This window comes from Crinia signifera, chromosome 2, assembly GCF_055691185.1.
Source record: "Crinia signifera chromosome 2, ASM5569118v1, whole genome shotgun sequence".
NCBI lineage: Eukaryota > Metazoa > Chordata > Amphibia > Anura > Myobatrachidae > Crinia > Crinia signifera.
Window position 1 is genome coordinate 144,813,848 of NC_139218.1, and position 17,442 is coordinate 144,831,289.

Here is a 17,442-nt window from a genome sequence, read left to right on the forward strand (position 1 = left end):
GCCCATACACGCTGCAAGAATCGCATACGTTATGTGCTAGATCGCATCGCATGGCATGCATGCAATGTGTGTGCGATGTGATCCGAAAGCAGTACAAAAAGTGTGCGCAGCACATACTTTTTGGTCTGTGTGATGCCCGCAGGAGCGCATATCGCATCGCACTCTGCTATTGCAGCGTGTATGGCCACCTTTAGGCACATAACCCAGCCCATTATTTAAAAAGTGTCTAAATTAATATTTTAAAAATCTACAATTATCTATTAAAAAGGGCGGCGCTGCTGCCTGTTCGTCATTTGTTTGACAGCTGACAGACGCAGGGAGCAATGGGTAGGGGGCGGATCTGGACATCACATGTCATCCAGGCATTCATAGGCAGCACTACATGCCTCAGCGCAAGTGTCCGTGAGGAAGAGGGGCAGGTCGCAGGAGGAGGACAGTGTGTGCGTGGTGCAGGGAAAAGCTCTTTATACTGCCGCCCGCTGTCAGACAGGCGCTGCAAGTGGCGTGCAGGAGGCAGTGACAGTGAGGGCTGAGGCAGCTTTAGCAAAGCAGGGAGGGAGACAGCGCCTTTTTAGCATGGCGCCTCCCTGCTTTGCAGGAGCTGCTGAGTGGGTAGCGCCGGCCCTGTGTACGGGGCTTAACTTTTAGAAATAGCCTGGGAGCTTTGGTTGCTGACTCTGGAGAGTATCACAGGGAACAGACAAGTTGTTCAAGGCAATTTGATAGTGCTGGGGGCCTGACTTACAGTATATCCCCCTGCCTGTCTGTGATTAGCTGCAAGTCACACACCTCTGCACACCTTGAACGAGTACACAGATCAGAGATCAGGTCGGTAAGAGACGCAAACGCAGATGCGGATGCACACTGCAATTCCTGACAAATATAAAAAAGATTTTGATTTGTTTAAAACTTTTTGCTTTACAATATCATTCCATGGACGAGAATCTCCAAACTAAAAATGCAGTAAAAATCCTGTTTTTTTATTCGATTATTAACACTGCGATGTGTTATGGGGGTTATTAGAGAAACCCGTCCCATATGTGTTCTTTCATAGTTTTGAGAAAAAAATGTTTACTTTCTGGAATGTATGGTTTTCTGAGTAATTTGGATAACGGATATTCGGATAAGGGATACTCAACCTGTATATCACTATACAGTACTGTAGAACACTGAAGCTTAACTGTGCTCAGACATTATAGACATTGGTGCCCATTTATTATTTATGATATATTCAATACATTCTGGGCAGGATCTCATTGCAATATGCGATCCTAACATCTGGATGTATGTCCGTACAGGGCAGGATCATCCGAAAGGAGCCCGTCCCTGCCATCTGCTCTGCTGTCGCCAGGGGGTCTTCACATACGCGGTCATCGCCGGCCCTGACCACATAGCGGCCACTCCAGGCGGCGCGCTGTGGGCAGCAAGGAAGGAATCATTTGTCCCTTCTATATATATATTTGGGGGATACTTAATATTTGCAGATACTTAAAATTTGGGACTTGGCCGCAAATTTTAAATGATAATCGGGCCCCTTTATCTTAAAATCCTGTAAATGATAATTTAATAACTTAAGAAACTCAAATGTTATATTTTTAATATTCACTTATGCTGTCCTGACACTTTCCCCATAACAATAATGCATCTATTTGCACATATTGGATTGTCTGCAGGATTCTTGTGGTCCTCCATTGCCAAGGGAACAGGTTATTTTCTACAAACGTCTGCCAGCAGCCAGTCTGTAAGCATGAGAGAGATTATAGGAGACAGCAAAGCCTCACGCATGTACAGGGAGAGGAAGGGTTACAGATAGAAGAGCCTGCCTCCACCTGCTGGAGTGTGATGTGAGCATAGCAAGGGCAGGCAGCAGCAGCTGCAGCATCGCTCCCCTAATTCAGGGAGTGACGCCTATTCATTAGCTCCCAGGAAGGGTGACATTGACAGGGCAGCGCAGAAAGCATGGCTACAGGGGGAGGGCGGGCATGGCCACTGCACAACAGCTGCTGCTGCTTCTGTGATGCCCACATCTGCCAGTGCGTAGTGATCCCCTAACTTCTAGCCGCCCTCTAGCACAGTGCGTGCACCGGCAGGTACAGCAGCCCCCTGGCTGTCACCGCCTGGTAGTAGCAGGACCTGTTGATCCAGCAGAGAGCAGGAGATGTGTGTTTCTAACATATGCAACTTCCATGCTGTGTAATACCTGTGCTGGTGCTGAGGAGGAAGAAGAGGGTGGAGGAGGGGGGAGGGGGTGCTACGCACTGCCTGGGCGGAGACAGGTCCTAATATTTATGGGGGAAGAATTCTTAAACTGCCTAGTAGGAGAGACAGAAGTCAGAACTAAGTCCACACAGGCGCTGCTGCCTCCTGCCATATGTGCTGCTGTGCCGGTATTTGTGCCCCAGCCTCGGCATAGGAGGGGTAGTACCAGCAGCAGCACCTGGGCAGCCGAGGTGGGGGCAGTGCTTGTTGTCACCGCGGCCGGGCTTGTGCTGCTGATTGCTGAGCCCGTTCTCCAATTGCCAGGGAGCATCCGTCCTCATCATCAGAGTCACTCCCATCCCCAGCCAGCGCCGTCTCTGCAGCTTCTCCTCCACTCTCACCTGTTGGAAGGTCGCTTTGGGGTCCTTGCCGTCTCACACCCCAGGCAGTCTCTGGAGCATCCTGAGACTGTCTCAGGGGGTCTAGCCCGGAGAAATCTATGATTAGTTCGGTGTGTGTCTCATCTTACCGAGGACGAAAGTCTGGGAACAAGCCCCCTTCCAAATCATGTCTGAAGGAAGAGATGGCCAAGGGGGAAGACTCCGGCAAGATCACCATCAACGTGGGGGGCACCCGGCATGAAACCTACAAGAGCACCCTGAGGACGCTGCCCGGCACCCGGCTGGCATGGCTGGCCGACCCCGAAACCTCCAGCAACTTGGATTGTGACTCGCAGCAGAATGAATTCTTCTTTGACCGACACCCCGGCATCTTCTCCTATGTGCTCAACTACTACCGCACCGGCAAGCTGCACTGCCCGGCGGACATCTGCGGGCCCCTCTTCGAGGAGGAGTTGGCATTTTGGGGCATCGATGAGACGGACGTGGAGCCCTGCTGCTGGATGACCTACCGCCAGCACCGGGACGCCGAGGAGGCTCTGGACATTTTTGAGAATGTAGAACCCGAGGACGGGGACGAGGAGAAGAATTCCACGCCAGAGTTACTCTGCATAGATGAGAGGCCGGACCGGTCCAGAGGGCGATGGAAGCGGTGCCAGGCTCGGATCTGGGCTCTCTTTGAGGACCCATATTCATCTAGAGCTGCCCGAGTGAGTAGCTGCCACTGACCCCTTCCTAATGGGATTGCACTGTAAACTTCTTATATACAGTGTAGTCATCATAGCTATACATGAGCAATACTCTATAGCTTACATTAAGTACAGATGTGCCCACATACACACACACCTCTGTTAAATCACTCCAAATATCCCCACTCACCACACTGTGGACTTTGGGAGCTAGTTGCCCCAAGCACACTGCCAGAGATTTTTCTTAAAAGGAGCATTTTATGGCATCACTAAAGCAACAGGAGTACTATGCACAGGTGTACTGACTACTGCTGCTGGCTGCTACTGCTACTGCTGCTGCTGGCATTTCATTTACTCAACTCAGTTACTTACTAAAGTAGTACAAAGGCAAAACACAGAGTTCAGGTACATGGGACCAGTGTCATTCCATGCAGTTCTTTATCTGTGACTTTATACCAGTTAATTACACAAAAAGTACTAATGTAATGTGCCTAGTATAATGTAAAGTAGTAATCTAGGGTGCCTGGTATACTGTAAAGTAGTAATCTAGGGTGCCTTTTATACTATAAAGTACTAATCTAGGGTATCTGGTATACTATAAAGAAGCGGTTCTCAAACTATTTTGTTCTGGGACACCGTCAGTCAATAAAAATTAATACAGGACCCCAGCAAGTTACCACAGAGCGGTAACCACACATGTGTGGTTTGTAGACCGCACATGCACGGCAGCATTGTGGAGGCAGAAAATGATGCAAGGTGTCAGAAGTAACAGACAATTCAACTGATTTTTCAAACTCATTGTATCACTGGCTGAGAGATTAGAGAATAATAAGCCTGATGGTCAGTAACATGGAGTCGCGACCCCATGCAGAGATGGTCGCGACCCCCTTTGGGGTCAGGAACCACAGTTTGAGAACCTCTGCTATAAAGTACTAATCTAGGGTGCCTGGTATACTATAAAGTACTAATCTAGGGTGCCTGGTATACTATAAAGTACTAATCTAGGGTGCCTGGTATACTATAAAGTACTAATCTAGGGTGCCTGGCATACTGTAAAGTACAGACGTAGTGTGCCTGGCATACTGTAAATACAGACGTAGTGTGCCTGGCATACTGTAAATACAGATGTAGTGTGCCTGGCATACTGTAAAGTACTAATCTAGGGTGCCTGGTATAATGTAAAGTACAGATGTAGTGTGCCTGGCATACTGTAAAGTACTAATCTAGGGTGCCTGGTATAGTGTAAAGTACTGTATGTTTGTGGGCAGCTACAGTGGGAGTAAGATGCTAAATGCAGGAAAAAAGTAGTTATCGCTACCCATTGTGGAGTACAGGTTGAGTATCCCGTATCCGAGTATCCGTTATCCGAATTATTCCGAAAACCATACATTCCAGAAAGTGAAAAAAAAAAAAATTTTTTGCTAAAAACTCACTGGGGACATATGTAACAGCACTACTGGTGACATGATATGTAACTGGCACTAGATATGTGCAAGAAAATGATTGCTTGGCGTTCAAATTCAATATCTGAGATAGTACACACATTTTGTTTCATGTTTTGAAACCTTGTTTTTTGAACAAATAAAATATATTTGTGTGTATTTTATGTGGTAATAAAATATATTTGTTTGTATTTTATGTGTTTATACAGCATAAATGCAAGATACTTCAAAATACATAATTGAAATATTAAAATATTCCGAAATACGGAATAATCCGTTATCCAAAATTCTCCTGGTCCCGAGCATTTTGGATACGGGATACTCAACCTGTATAACAACAGACGTCTTGCACCATATACTGCAAAAATGCTAGGTGAATGAGGACACATCTGTAATTCTGTACACATGAAGGGCAAAGAGCAGGTAGATTATATAGGATCAGTTCCTTTTGGGGGCTCAATTTCCTTTTTGTACAACAACATGAATAGAGTTTTGGTTTGTACCCTACTTGCAGACTATTGCCCTACTGCAATTACTATACCCATTTAAGGTAACATACTGATGAATTATGCAAGCAGCCTAACTTTAATTTCTTACTTCTCTCCTATCTGCAATTCTTAAGAGATCTCTATTCCCAGACATATTTTTCTTTGCCAGAAACAGAACCCTCCCGTGTCTCACAACTGAGAGCATACTGTGAGCAATCTGATGTAAAGTACATGGGCTGAAGTACTGTACTTTCCAATCAGACCAAAAAGTCACATAGTTCTTTTAGTGGGTTGGCTACATGCTCAGTAACCTGAATGAGGGACAATAAATGCAAGTGAAATAGAGTATATTTTAGAACTTTGTACAGAGGAATCTCATGCCATTAGATTGTTTTGTTCCATAACTACATAATGTAGCTCACACAGAAAAGTTGCAGATACAATATTTATATTTGCCTTTTAAATTTCTTATTTTACAGTTAGTGGCGTTTGCATCTCTCTTCTTCATCCTGATGTCTATTACCACTTTTTGTTTGGAAACCCATGAGGCTTTTATTGTGGACAGAAATGTAACAGAATTGGTCATCGTGGGAAATGTGACAGAGATCCTAGTAGTCAAGGGAGTGGAGACAGAGCCCGTCCTGATATATATAGAGGGGGTCTGTGTTTTTTGGTTCACATTGGAATTCTTTGTCCGAATTACTTGCTGCCCAGACAAACTAGTCTTTGTTAAGAACATGCTGAACATCATAGATTTTGTGGCCATCCTACCATTTTATGTAGAGGTTGGTCTCAGTGGGCTGTCATCCAAGGCCGCCAGGGATGTCCTTGGATTCCTACGTGTAGTACGCTTTGTCAGGATATTACGTATCTTCAAACTAACGAGACATTTTGTTGGGTTGCGGGTTCTGGGGCACACCCTTCGGGCCAGCACTAATGAATTTCTGCTTCTAATCATCTTTTTGGCTTTAGGTGTCCTAATTTTTGCCACAATGATCTATTATGCAGAGCGGATAGGTGCAAAATCATCAGACCCAACTGGGAGTAACCACACACACTTCAAGAACATCCCAATAGGTTTCTGGTGGGCTGTGGTAACCATGACCACACTTGGGTATGGGGACATGTATCCACAGACGTGGTCTGGCATGTTGGTCGGTGCCTTGTGTGCCCTAGCTGGAGTACTCACTATTGCTATGCCTGTTCCAGTCATTGTGAATAATTTTGGAATGTATTATTCCCTTGCTATGGCCAAACAAAAGCTTCCAAAGAAGAAAAAGAAACATGTTCCTAAACCTACTCAACTGGACTCTCCAACTACTGTTAAATCTGGGGACACCTCACATCGCAACAGCACTCAAAGTGAATCCTGCCCATTGGCTGTAGAGGATGTAACAGAGAAGAGGACAGGTAAGATGTACACAGATGCAAACAGGAATGTGCAATCTAACTCTTCACATTATGCCTTTGTCACTCACACACAAACATATCTATGTATCTGTCTATCTATCTATTAAATCTTCAAAATGAACAAGAGAACAAGTGCACATCCAATTGTTATGTCAGTAAAGATACTGTGCACAGATATCAGGGCCTATTACTATATCCTAACAGGTTGTAGCTTTTAGGTCCTACTTCTTTTTAAATGTCAAAAAAAGTTATTAATTTTAAATTGTTCATTTCCTCCAACCGCAGTTTTGAACTAGTATAGTTAATATTTCCAAAACCTGCATAATATTTTTTTTGCTTTTAATTGTTATAGATATCACCATATAGCAATGTAAATTCTATAAATCACTGTTCTACCTGCAGCCTGGGTCCAGTTCGGGTCAGTGAAAATAAGTTTTAGACTGTATCACAGCAGCATAAAACCTGTTTACACTGTAGACTGGGTACGGATTATTGCTGGGGCTAGTTCTCTGCCAACGCTTAGCGATGACATCATCTCCAAGCGCCGATGTGCCGGCACTTCATATGGTATTAACACTGCCCCTTAACCTGGGTCCTTCCCGGGACCAACCGTACTCGCTACCCAGGTAGAGTTCTTGGGTCACTGCAACCACTTTGTTATTTTTTGGGGACCCTTTAACACCAAGCAAAGTCAATAAAGGTGCATCAGTCTCCCCTCTCCAAAGTTCACAACTGCCAAGGTCCATGACATTTCAAGATATACTCAACAAACTGGGGTGTATTCAATGTGACCGCCACGGGGGTTAAACGGCAATTGCCGAAAACAAGCGATCCTCGCTGTTTAACCCCCACGCCGGCTACTCCCCCTATTCAACGTGCCAGGGAAAACAGCGAGGCTCACGGCTAATGAAGGGATCCCGCTGCATTTAGCCATGAGCCTCACTGGTTTAGCGGCTGCACACGCCATTTCCCCTTCCCTCCAAAAACCTAGCGAGGGGGAAACAGCATGTGCAGGGGGTCAGTTGACCCTGCGAGCTGTGACAGCGAGCAGTCAGCACTGCTCACTGTTACAGCTCACAGAAAGCATTGAATACACCCCTTTGTATGCATTTCAAAATAAGTGGTTCTTAAGGTCTAAATTTAGTTGACATTGACTGAACATTTCAGCCATTCAGTCAGTCAGACTGCAGTGCTGGACTTGTGTAATGAATCTTCAGATATATTAAGATTAAAAGTTTGCACACTAGTTTAAACACTATGGTGCCCCTTTAGCATTAATTACCTGTAATTAAATGTGAGCTGGGTACAATATCAGCACCCAGTATCACATTCCAATATCCAGTCACTTTAGGTAACTGTCTTCACATGCCTGTTGATGCAGGGGCCCATGTGGTAAACCAGGCAGCATCGCATTCTCCACTGAGCCCTATGGGGGGGGATGCGGCTTCCACCGAAAATGGAAGGATGCCAACAAATACCGGAGATATGTGCTGCGGTCCCACTGTTATACATTCAGGTTATACTTATTATTTTGGTTAACCCGCAAAAAAAGGGTGTTTTCTGGGGATTAGGCTGCAAATATGCAACGACTAGTTAAAAGCCTGTAAAAATAATGGCTTATTCCTTATCTGCTTCTACCTCCAATCTCTGTCTTTACAGATCCCTCTCTCCATATCCAGCAAGTTTAAAACAGATAATTTTGCTTTCACTTTCTGTTAAGGAGTCATTTGGTCTGTCGAGCAGCCTCTAGTGGTCACTGGCGGTACTTTACCTCAGAGGTCAAGAGTATTTAGCCTGTTACATATATATATATATATATATATATATATATATATATATGTGTAGCAGTTGTAAGTTGGCGCCCCTGTATAGACCTTCGATTATTGGGTCTCTGTGGGCCTTCGACAAGATTCAAAACAAATTAGAATAAAAGTAGGGAACATCAGTTTTCTAACTTGAAATACTTGAAATGCACCACTGAACTTTTTATGGTCTGGAATATCCACCACTGTCTTGTGGAAAAAGAGACTTTTAAATAAATGTTTATAAATTTTGGACTTTACTTTTATTCTAATTTGTTTTGAATCTTGTCGAAGGCCCACAGAGACCCAATAATTGAAGGTCTATACAGGGGCGCCAACCTACAACTGCTACCCACATTCCTTTTTATCCCCATCCAACAGGGGATCTTGTAAGTCCGGCAGCCAAATCCAATAGCCAACAAATTGGGGGCGCGAAACAAGAATCTGCTCCATATATATATATATATATATATATATATATATATATATATATATATATATATATATATATACATATACTAGTAAGCCCGCTCAAAGCAAAAGCTTTGGAGAGATGTAGTTTCACTCTCTGCCAGCAGATGGCAGTGTTTTGGAGACTCACGGACACTAGACATATACAGATGATAGATAAATGGGTCCCTATTGTTGGAATCACTTAAGTTTTTAGGATATAACTGTATACCACCAAGCACACTCTACAGGTTAGTTGTATTGTCTCAGGTTCAAGAAACTTTATAAGATTAAAGATATGTGCCTGTCTATTTAATAGATGTGAAATGTTATTGTGTGGCTGTCGGACAGGGCCACGTTTGCTAGCATATTTTAAAGCAAACATTTCTCATTGTTTCAGTGGAGCTAAATGGTTCTTAAATGAACCTGTACTCAACAAACATCTCATCCTACGGAAGCATACAGAATATACAGTCGTTTTTATATTTGAATATACAGTGTATGTGATGTTTTGCCAACATATTGATTTTAATAGACCACTTTGCTTATCTTGAAGAAGACTTTTCACATAAGAGCGTGGAGCTGTTATCCAAGATTCTGGACTGACAGGCTTAGCATGCAAATGAGTTAGTGTTCCTCACACTCAGGTGTTCAGTCATAGCGATGCGATTGAGTGAGGCATTGCTATAATTGGGATTTTCTATTCAAATGAGCCAATAACTCACCCATTCTTTCTTTTCACGGGGGTGTGGAATACTATTCAAGCTATTAACATTTATGGGTGCTATAATATATATTTTATTTACACTTGGGCATTACAGCTCCTAGGTTAGATATTCAGTTTAGGATGACGAAACTGCAGACTATATGGAACCTGGTCTGCTAGCAGTGTCCATTGAGGATACGTTGTTTGCTCAGTGGTGTTTATGTCTTTGTTTCAAAGTGTGTTTTGATAGTTTGTCACATTAAACATTCCACTATCACCCCATTGAGGCACTGCATGACTTGTTCACCAGGAACATTTTTGATTTATCAATTGTAAATTCCTTCAATATCAATTGTAAAGCGCAGTCTAAAAGTGTGGGGCGGGGGGCTTTCCATAGCGCAGCGATATGCAAAGCCTTCCACAAAGCCGTTCATCTGCTAGTAATACCAGCAGATGAACGGCTTTCCTGGTGATAATGCGGGAGCGAGCATCACCACTCATTGCCGGGCCGTACACACTGGGCAGCTTTAAACTGAAAGCCGCTCTGGGCCTTTATATAGGAAATATAATATTTTTCTTTTACACATTTTTTATTTGAATTTATATAACAAATGTGAGCGACGCTGGCATTTTTTTGTGAATATTTTGAGCATCTTTCACAGAGATGTTTTCACTCAAAGGGACAACTTTCGGCCAATATCAGGCCTGCTTTTGACTTTCGTAAACACTGCCGATGTATTTAAGCTTCGCTTCACCCAGAAACATCCACTGTGGGATGAATTTTCATCCCCTTTGAAGTTTGAAGTGGAACTTTCCCACCAAAATCTAGTCAGATGGGATGCATGAAATATTATATTTCTTTACATTTTTTTTTTTATGTTATGGCTCTGCTAATAGAATATATAAACTTTCTATTAGGATCACATTGTCTCTAAATATTTCTTTTTTTACAATATGTAAGGACTTGTGGAGTTGTGCCTTCCAAAAGGAAAATAGCTTCTTCTCACTACTAATGGAAATGCCAAGCACACATCATTTGTTTCCAAGATACGCAATTCCCTTGGGCCAACTATTGGCATCCCTGATCAGTACTGTACAATGAAAGAACATGAATGCCTTCTATTTGGTTTTGGAAGATGGTTGGTCACATCTGTGAAGGTGGCTGCAGCGCTTGGTACTTTACACACATTACACACACACACACACAACACGCACTTACACAATCATATCCCCACTATCCACATCATACCCCCAGTGTCCACGTGGGCGTGGAGTTCATTTTAGAAAGTGTGGCGAGCGCAGAGAGCTACTGAGCCCAAAGCGCAGCGAGCCCCGCAAGGGGACACGTATCCGCGTCCCCTCACCACGCTTCGGGCTCGGTGGTTCGCTGTGCTTGCCACACTTTCTAAAATTAACTCCACATCCATGTGGACACTGGGGGTATGATGTGGATAGTGGGGATATGACCCTTTACGTAGCCAGCATAGTGTTGTATTGGTATTCTCAATACACCACTAAGCAAAGTACGTAAGGGGCGCCCAGCTAACATATTAGTACCCAGCGCTTTTATTGATAGGTCACTTGCAGTCAGTCAGAGTTCGCAACACAGCCAGTGTATGAATGCTGCAATGACATGAACCCTTGTTTGTTCTACTTTTGTAACCCTAAAACTAATGATAGTTTAAAGTGAATATGGACTCATGTTCTCATGTCTTACACATGCTTGTTTCCAGAATTCTATATGATCATATAACGTACATGATCTCACAAGAACAATATAAATATTTCTTTGGGCCCTGGCGATTATAGGAGGTTGGGCATGCACACAGTTAGGGATGCCAATCCCGGGGCATTTTTTCTATCCTGGAATTTTATGTAGTTCTACTTAGACATGTACGACATCCTACAGTTAAACATAGTTTAATAATAAATAAGCATAATAAAAATAATAAAATGACACTATTATCTTATATATTCAATGGCTACTATAGGATATGAATTTCACACATGTATTGACTTATGTTTCAGAGAAATATATAATTGTGCGCTTGCGCAGAAACATAGGACGAGTGTAGGCATGGTGCTGAATCTACCTGGACATGTCCGGACTTGAGTGGAAAAAAGAATTTGTGCACATGGGTCAACATTTTTATGAGACAAAAATTTGGTATGTTAATTTTAAATACTTCTAACCAATTATAAAATACCTATAAAATAAAGTGTAACGCCATACTAAGACTGTAATGATATATCGTACCCATAAATGGAATAATAATCAAGATGCCTTGTGTAAAGTATAATCTTTTCTGAATGCAGAGTAATAAAAAAGTTGTTTTGAATCTCCAAGCTCTAAATAAAGGGATCCAGATGATCGGTCGACAGTCAATATGTGCTCATATGGGTAGACATTAACAACATTGACATAGACAAGTGGTTTACACACACAAAAGGTCTACATATGAAAATGTCAAAATGCTTTTTTGGGCTTTTTTTCACTTGTTTATACTTTACCATCCTTGTGGACTGGGAATGGTCAAGACTGATAAGCACAGCGCTAGCACCTTGCTTCAAGCATGGCCAGTGTAGGCCAGCGTGTGAGGGGATGTGGTACACCAATTTGGGGTCCAAGTTATCAAATCTACAAGATTATAATTAAAAATAGCATGAAAAACCCATGCTGACGTTTTCATGTGTCGACCATCTCCATGTCTACCTTTGGCTTGAGCCTACCTTGTTAACTGACGACATTTTGGGATCAGCATAGAGACTGTTGGCCTTTTCATTATCGACCTACTATACTATACCCCCAAATAAATAATAAGTGTTGCACTCATAGTTATATCCTCCAAAGAAAACGTTTTTTAAAGGGGATATATATATATATATATATATATATATATCACAAAAAGCCTTACAATGTTTATCTTCTCGGAAGAATGTAAAAGAAGTCCATATATTTCAAATATTTATTAAAAAGTCTCTTATTCAAACATTGATGGCAACAGTCCAGATGACAATGGAATTCTTTCTGGTATTTCAGACATTTAAATATAGAAAACAAGAAAACTAACGCGTTTCGTCCCCCTTCTGGGACTTCATCAGGGGTTTGCAGTTATAGAGATTTATTTCAGACAATTTCTCACAAGAAGAGTGTGTTCACAATATGTTGGATATTGGATCCTAAGATAATTGGAATGCCTGAAGCAACAAAGTTTAGTTGTTTGGATTATTCTTAACCAAAAAGAGGGTTTTGATACTACTCAAATAACACTCCTCCTGCTCCTTAGGCGGATATTCAGGCTATGAAGAAACGGTCTTATAGACCTGCTTACATAGTCACTGGAAGACTTCACTTGGACCAATAGTATATGGTAAAGAACAAGGTTTTTTTGTCCTCCTATAGGGCCATCCCTTAGTTTGTTCAGAGTTGAATTAGCAGCTTCATTGTGGTCTCTATTGACCAAAAGAATATTTCTGGTGGGGTTGGCTGCCTTTCTTGAAATAAAATTAAGGGTAAAATGATAATTCAATACAGATCCGACAATTCTGGAAGCATGTGCACTCTGGTGAACAGCTCTGCATGAAGTTCAATTTTATTTCAAGAAAGGCAGCCAACCCCACCAGAGGTTGCCTGTTGGTAGGAGTCATTATTTACCTAAGCCCGTGGGTGCAGGATATTGGAGATGCGCTATATATATATATTTATATATACTGTATATATATATATATATATATATATATATATATATACTGTCCTTAGGTCGGCACAGGGGGTAGCAGTGTGGTTATCCCTCCTAGGGAACAAGCGTGTGACTCGGTGCCCTCCGTGCTGGCTGTGGTAACAGGCAGTGTACAGGAAGATGTGAAGTCTTCACATGCACCCTGATAAAGGGACCTAGAGGTCTCGAAACGTCGGGATATCTGCCTGCTGTGTCTTTATTTCGAGTGCCGCCACTCCCGCATCTTCATATATATAATTATAATGTCGATTAGTTCTGGCACTCACTACAAAAGGTCCAAACTCTGCCTGTTGCCTTCCGCCAAACGGGTATACTAGCAGTAGTAACCAGGGGCGGATCCAGGATAAAAGGACAGGGGGGGCACCATGACAAAAGAGGGTTTAGGTGGGGGAGGGGCGGTGTTAGTGGTGCCAGTGTACATGCTAAGAGAGCGGCAGAGAGAGGGTGGGAATGCTATTAAAAATAGGCCCTGGCATTTAAAGTACGCAGCCCCACCATGGCGACAAAAGTGAAGGATGTAGTTGTGCGACGAAGGCGCGCTCCGGAAAAGGGGCTGTGGCCACTCAACAGCGGGCGTGTCCTTGAGTGTAGTGTACAACACCATATTCAACTTCTACACATTATGCAACAAAATACTAGACCCCATTATACTTGCCCCTTACACATGATGCCAAATGGAATGAGCCAAAATTCACATAATGCCACATGAATTGAGCCATAATTCAAATAATGCCACATGGATTGTGTCAAAATTCAAATAATGCCACACAAATTGAGCCAAAATTTACATAATGCCACATGAATTGAGCCAAAATTCAAATAATGCCACATGGATTGTGTCAAAATTCAAATAATGCCACACAGATTGAGCCAAAATTTACATAATAACACATGGATTAAGCCAAAATTCACATAATGCCAAATGGATTAAATTCACATAATGCCACATGGATTGAGCCAAATTCATAAAATGCCATACGGATTGAGCCAAAATTCACATAATGCTACACGGATTGAGACAAAATTCACATAATGCCACACGGATTGAGACAAAATTCACAAAATGCCACAAGGATTGAGACAAAATTCACATAATGCCACACGGATTGAGACAAAATTCACATAATGCCACATGGATTGAGACAAAATTCACATTATGCCACACGGATTGAGCCAAAATTCACATCATGCCACATGGATTGAGCCAGAATTCACATAATGCCACACAGATTAAGCCAAAATTCACAATACGCTTCATAAACAGGGACATTGTCCACCAAAGGCGCGCATTAAACATTTACACCATAATATCCATTACACGTTAAGTTACACGCCATTATGTCCATTATGTATTATGCCAAACACCATAATGCCTATTAAAAATTATGCTACATAAGTGCTGCTTATCTACATGCTCATTGCCAAGGGTTCCATGCTCATTGCCAGAGGTTCCATGCTCGTTGCCATGTGGGATTACATGCTCATTACCAAGGGGGAATACATGCTTGCGGTAAATGGGGGACAGCCGCCGCCAGGCAGAAGTGATAGCCGGCTATTTAAAATATTACCCCTTTCACACCAGAAAATGCATTCCCAGGTTGGCCCCTTTTACACCAGCCTAGTCCCTGCATTTTCTGGTGTGAGGGTGAGAGAAAATCACCCCCCCCCCCCCCCCCCTTAACCAGTTATCTAATTTAACCGGCTATATCTTCAGAACCAACTGACCCATTTACATGAGACAAGTATCATATTGAAGAACTTTTGAGTGGGCTTTGAATGATTTTGGTCCAGTGAAACTGGAACATTTGGTTCCAGAGTAATCTGCCCCCAACGAACATGAACAGCCATGAAATTACATTTCAAAAATAAATAAATTGTTTTACATGCAATATCTCTGGAACCGATTGACCGATATGGACCAACCTGGTATCAAATTGAAGGCCCAGCGATTTGGAATTGAATGAGTTCAAGCTTCTATGATGCCACGGCGGGAACTAACAGCCATCGGAACCGGGTGGGGGTCGGAATTGACGGGTCCCATATTATCCTACGGGGAAAAACGTTACAGATTTGCCAGGCGATATCTCCGGTTCCCGGGGGGCTAGAGACACGGGGCTGGGCTCATTGGAAAGCCCCGGTCCTCAGCTACAAAATGAAATGACAGGGGGGGCACATGCCCAGGTGCCCCCCCCCCTAAATCCGCCACTGGTAGTAACCCACACAACAGGGTATCTGCAGCGGCACTCAGGACTAGAAAGAACGTCACACGGTCAGCCCGATGTATGCCAACGTTTCAATAAGACTTTACTTATTTTCCTCAGGGCGCCCTAGCTGGGTCACACATCACTTGAATTTGGACAAGGGATTAGAAGATGTCAGGCAAGTGGCTGTTTTGGATACATGGAGATGGCCTGTCTTCTGGGAATGTGACAAGTAGTTCCTTTGACTGCGACTCACCAAGCGGTATTCAAGCATTTAAAGATGCTCAAAGTGGACATCAGTCCTTGCACATTCAGAAGCTGTACATCAGGGAAGGGCATAAAGTCGCAGAAACAATCCCAGTAAGAGAAACACATTAATCCCTGCCCTGGTAATCCAGAGAATTTTCCAGGCTATGCCTTACTGCCCAGACTGGCAAGCCCCGAAAATGCTCGGCATTGCCACTGATTAGAGCCAGGCTGTGCTGCTGAGCTGATGGCTGAAATCAGCTTTAGCGCTGCCTGGCTCCTGCTGCTCGGCCGCGCATCCGGTTCCCCTCCCATCTCCCTCCCCCGGCTATGCAACGTCACGCCGGGGGCTAGGGTTGCCACCTCATCCCTTTAAAACTGGAGACATATTAATTACACAGGTTCTGTGGCTAATTAAAAAAATACAGTTGGAATGAAGTCTGCTGGCTGTTTAAAAAAAAAAAAACAGTTGAAATTGAGTCTTGAAGTGAGCCAGCCACAGAATCTGTGTAATTAATATGTCTCCAGTTTTAAAGGGATGAGGTGGTAACGCTACCGGGGGCAGTGCCATGCAGCAGCTTATACACATTTCAGAGGCGCTGCCCCGACCTGGGGACAGTGGTGGTTTATTTTTTAAGGAGCGCTCCCCAGAAAAAACTCGCCCAGTGGGGAGCGCTCCCTAAAAAGACCCCACCACTGAAGGGGTTAACGCTGCAGGGTCCAGCTCTGAGTCAGAATCTATGGAGGAGCTGTACTTTGAGAACAATAAAGTAGAGAGATAAAGAGAACCAGCCAATTAGCTCCTAACTGCCAGGTTATAGGCTGCATATGAAAGATTACAGCAGCTGTTGCTTGGTACTTTATCTCTCAACAAAGGAATTTGAGTGAATGGGGAACAAAACCACATAATCAAATCAAATGAAACAGAAAATATTACTATTATTATTATTTTTTTCCGAAAACTCCAACAGTGTAATTAGTCTTGTTATTGGCCTGCCTAATAAATGACTGACATTTATGTTAGAATGTGACCAGCTGCAAAATAGCTCAGTACAGGGATGAGAAAAAGCAATGATTGGGTAAAAGACACCTCTAATAGCCATGTAGTTAACAAACCACATTTTTAATTAAAATCCTAATTTATTCTGGATCTGAGACAAAAGGTATTTGTGAAATAAAATATTACAAATGAGCCATTGAAGGTAGGGATGGCCATCGACCATCGATAATTCAAAATCATCGATGGTTCATGGCTGATGTTGAATACTTTTGCCATCGATGGGGGAGAACCAGATGGTTTCCCTTCATCGATGGAACAGCAAAACATCGTTTAGCTTTTTTTTTCAAAGTGCTGGGACATGGAGTATAGCTCCGCCGCCCGACACAGGCGAAGCCCCGCTACCCGTGTTTTGATTGGCCGAAAAGTCAATCAATCAAACACAATGGCTGACCATCGATATGTAAAAATATCGATGGTCAGCCATTGCATAGTTTAGCACTATTGATGACAAGTTGCAGAATTGCCATCGATGGCAATCATTGATGGCAATTGCAACAATGGCCATCCCTAGTTGAAGGCAGACTGATACTAATCATATGCCATAAACAGAATTTTGGTAACTTGAAAAATAAAATATTCCAGGAACACTGTTATTTAACAAACACTAGAAT

At 43.0% G+C, this 17,442-nt stretch overlaps 1 protein-coding gene across 4 annotated transcripts in view; it reads left to right on the forward strand.

Annotated features, from left to right (window-relative positions):
* The first annotated feature begins 1,849 nt into the window (after nt 1-1,849).
* KCNC4 (potassium voltage-gated channel subfamily C member 4) overlaps nt 1,850-17,442 on the forward strand; it is a 35,624-nt gene continuing 20,031 nt past the window's right edge. For 2 of the 4 annotated variants that reach the window (XR_014470377.1, XR_014470376.1), the window contains exons 1-3: nt 1,850-3,307; nt 5,696-6,626; nt 11,613-11,751. Coding sequence is in view for 2 of the 4 variants with exons in the window: in XM_083173075.1 (XP_083029201.1) it covers nt 2,699-3,307; nt 5,696-6,626 (1,540 nt within the window). In the remaining 2 variants the exon portion in view is untranslated. The remainder of the gene's footprint in view (nt 3,308-5,695; nt 6,627-11,612; nt 11,752-17,442) is intronic. The other 2 variants (XM_083173075.1, XM_083173077.1) reach the window with 1 other exon arrangement.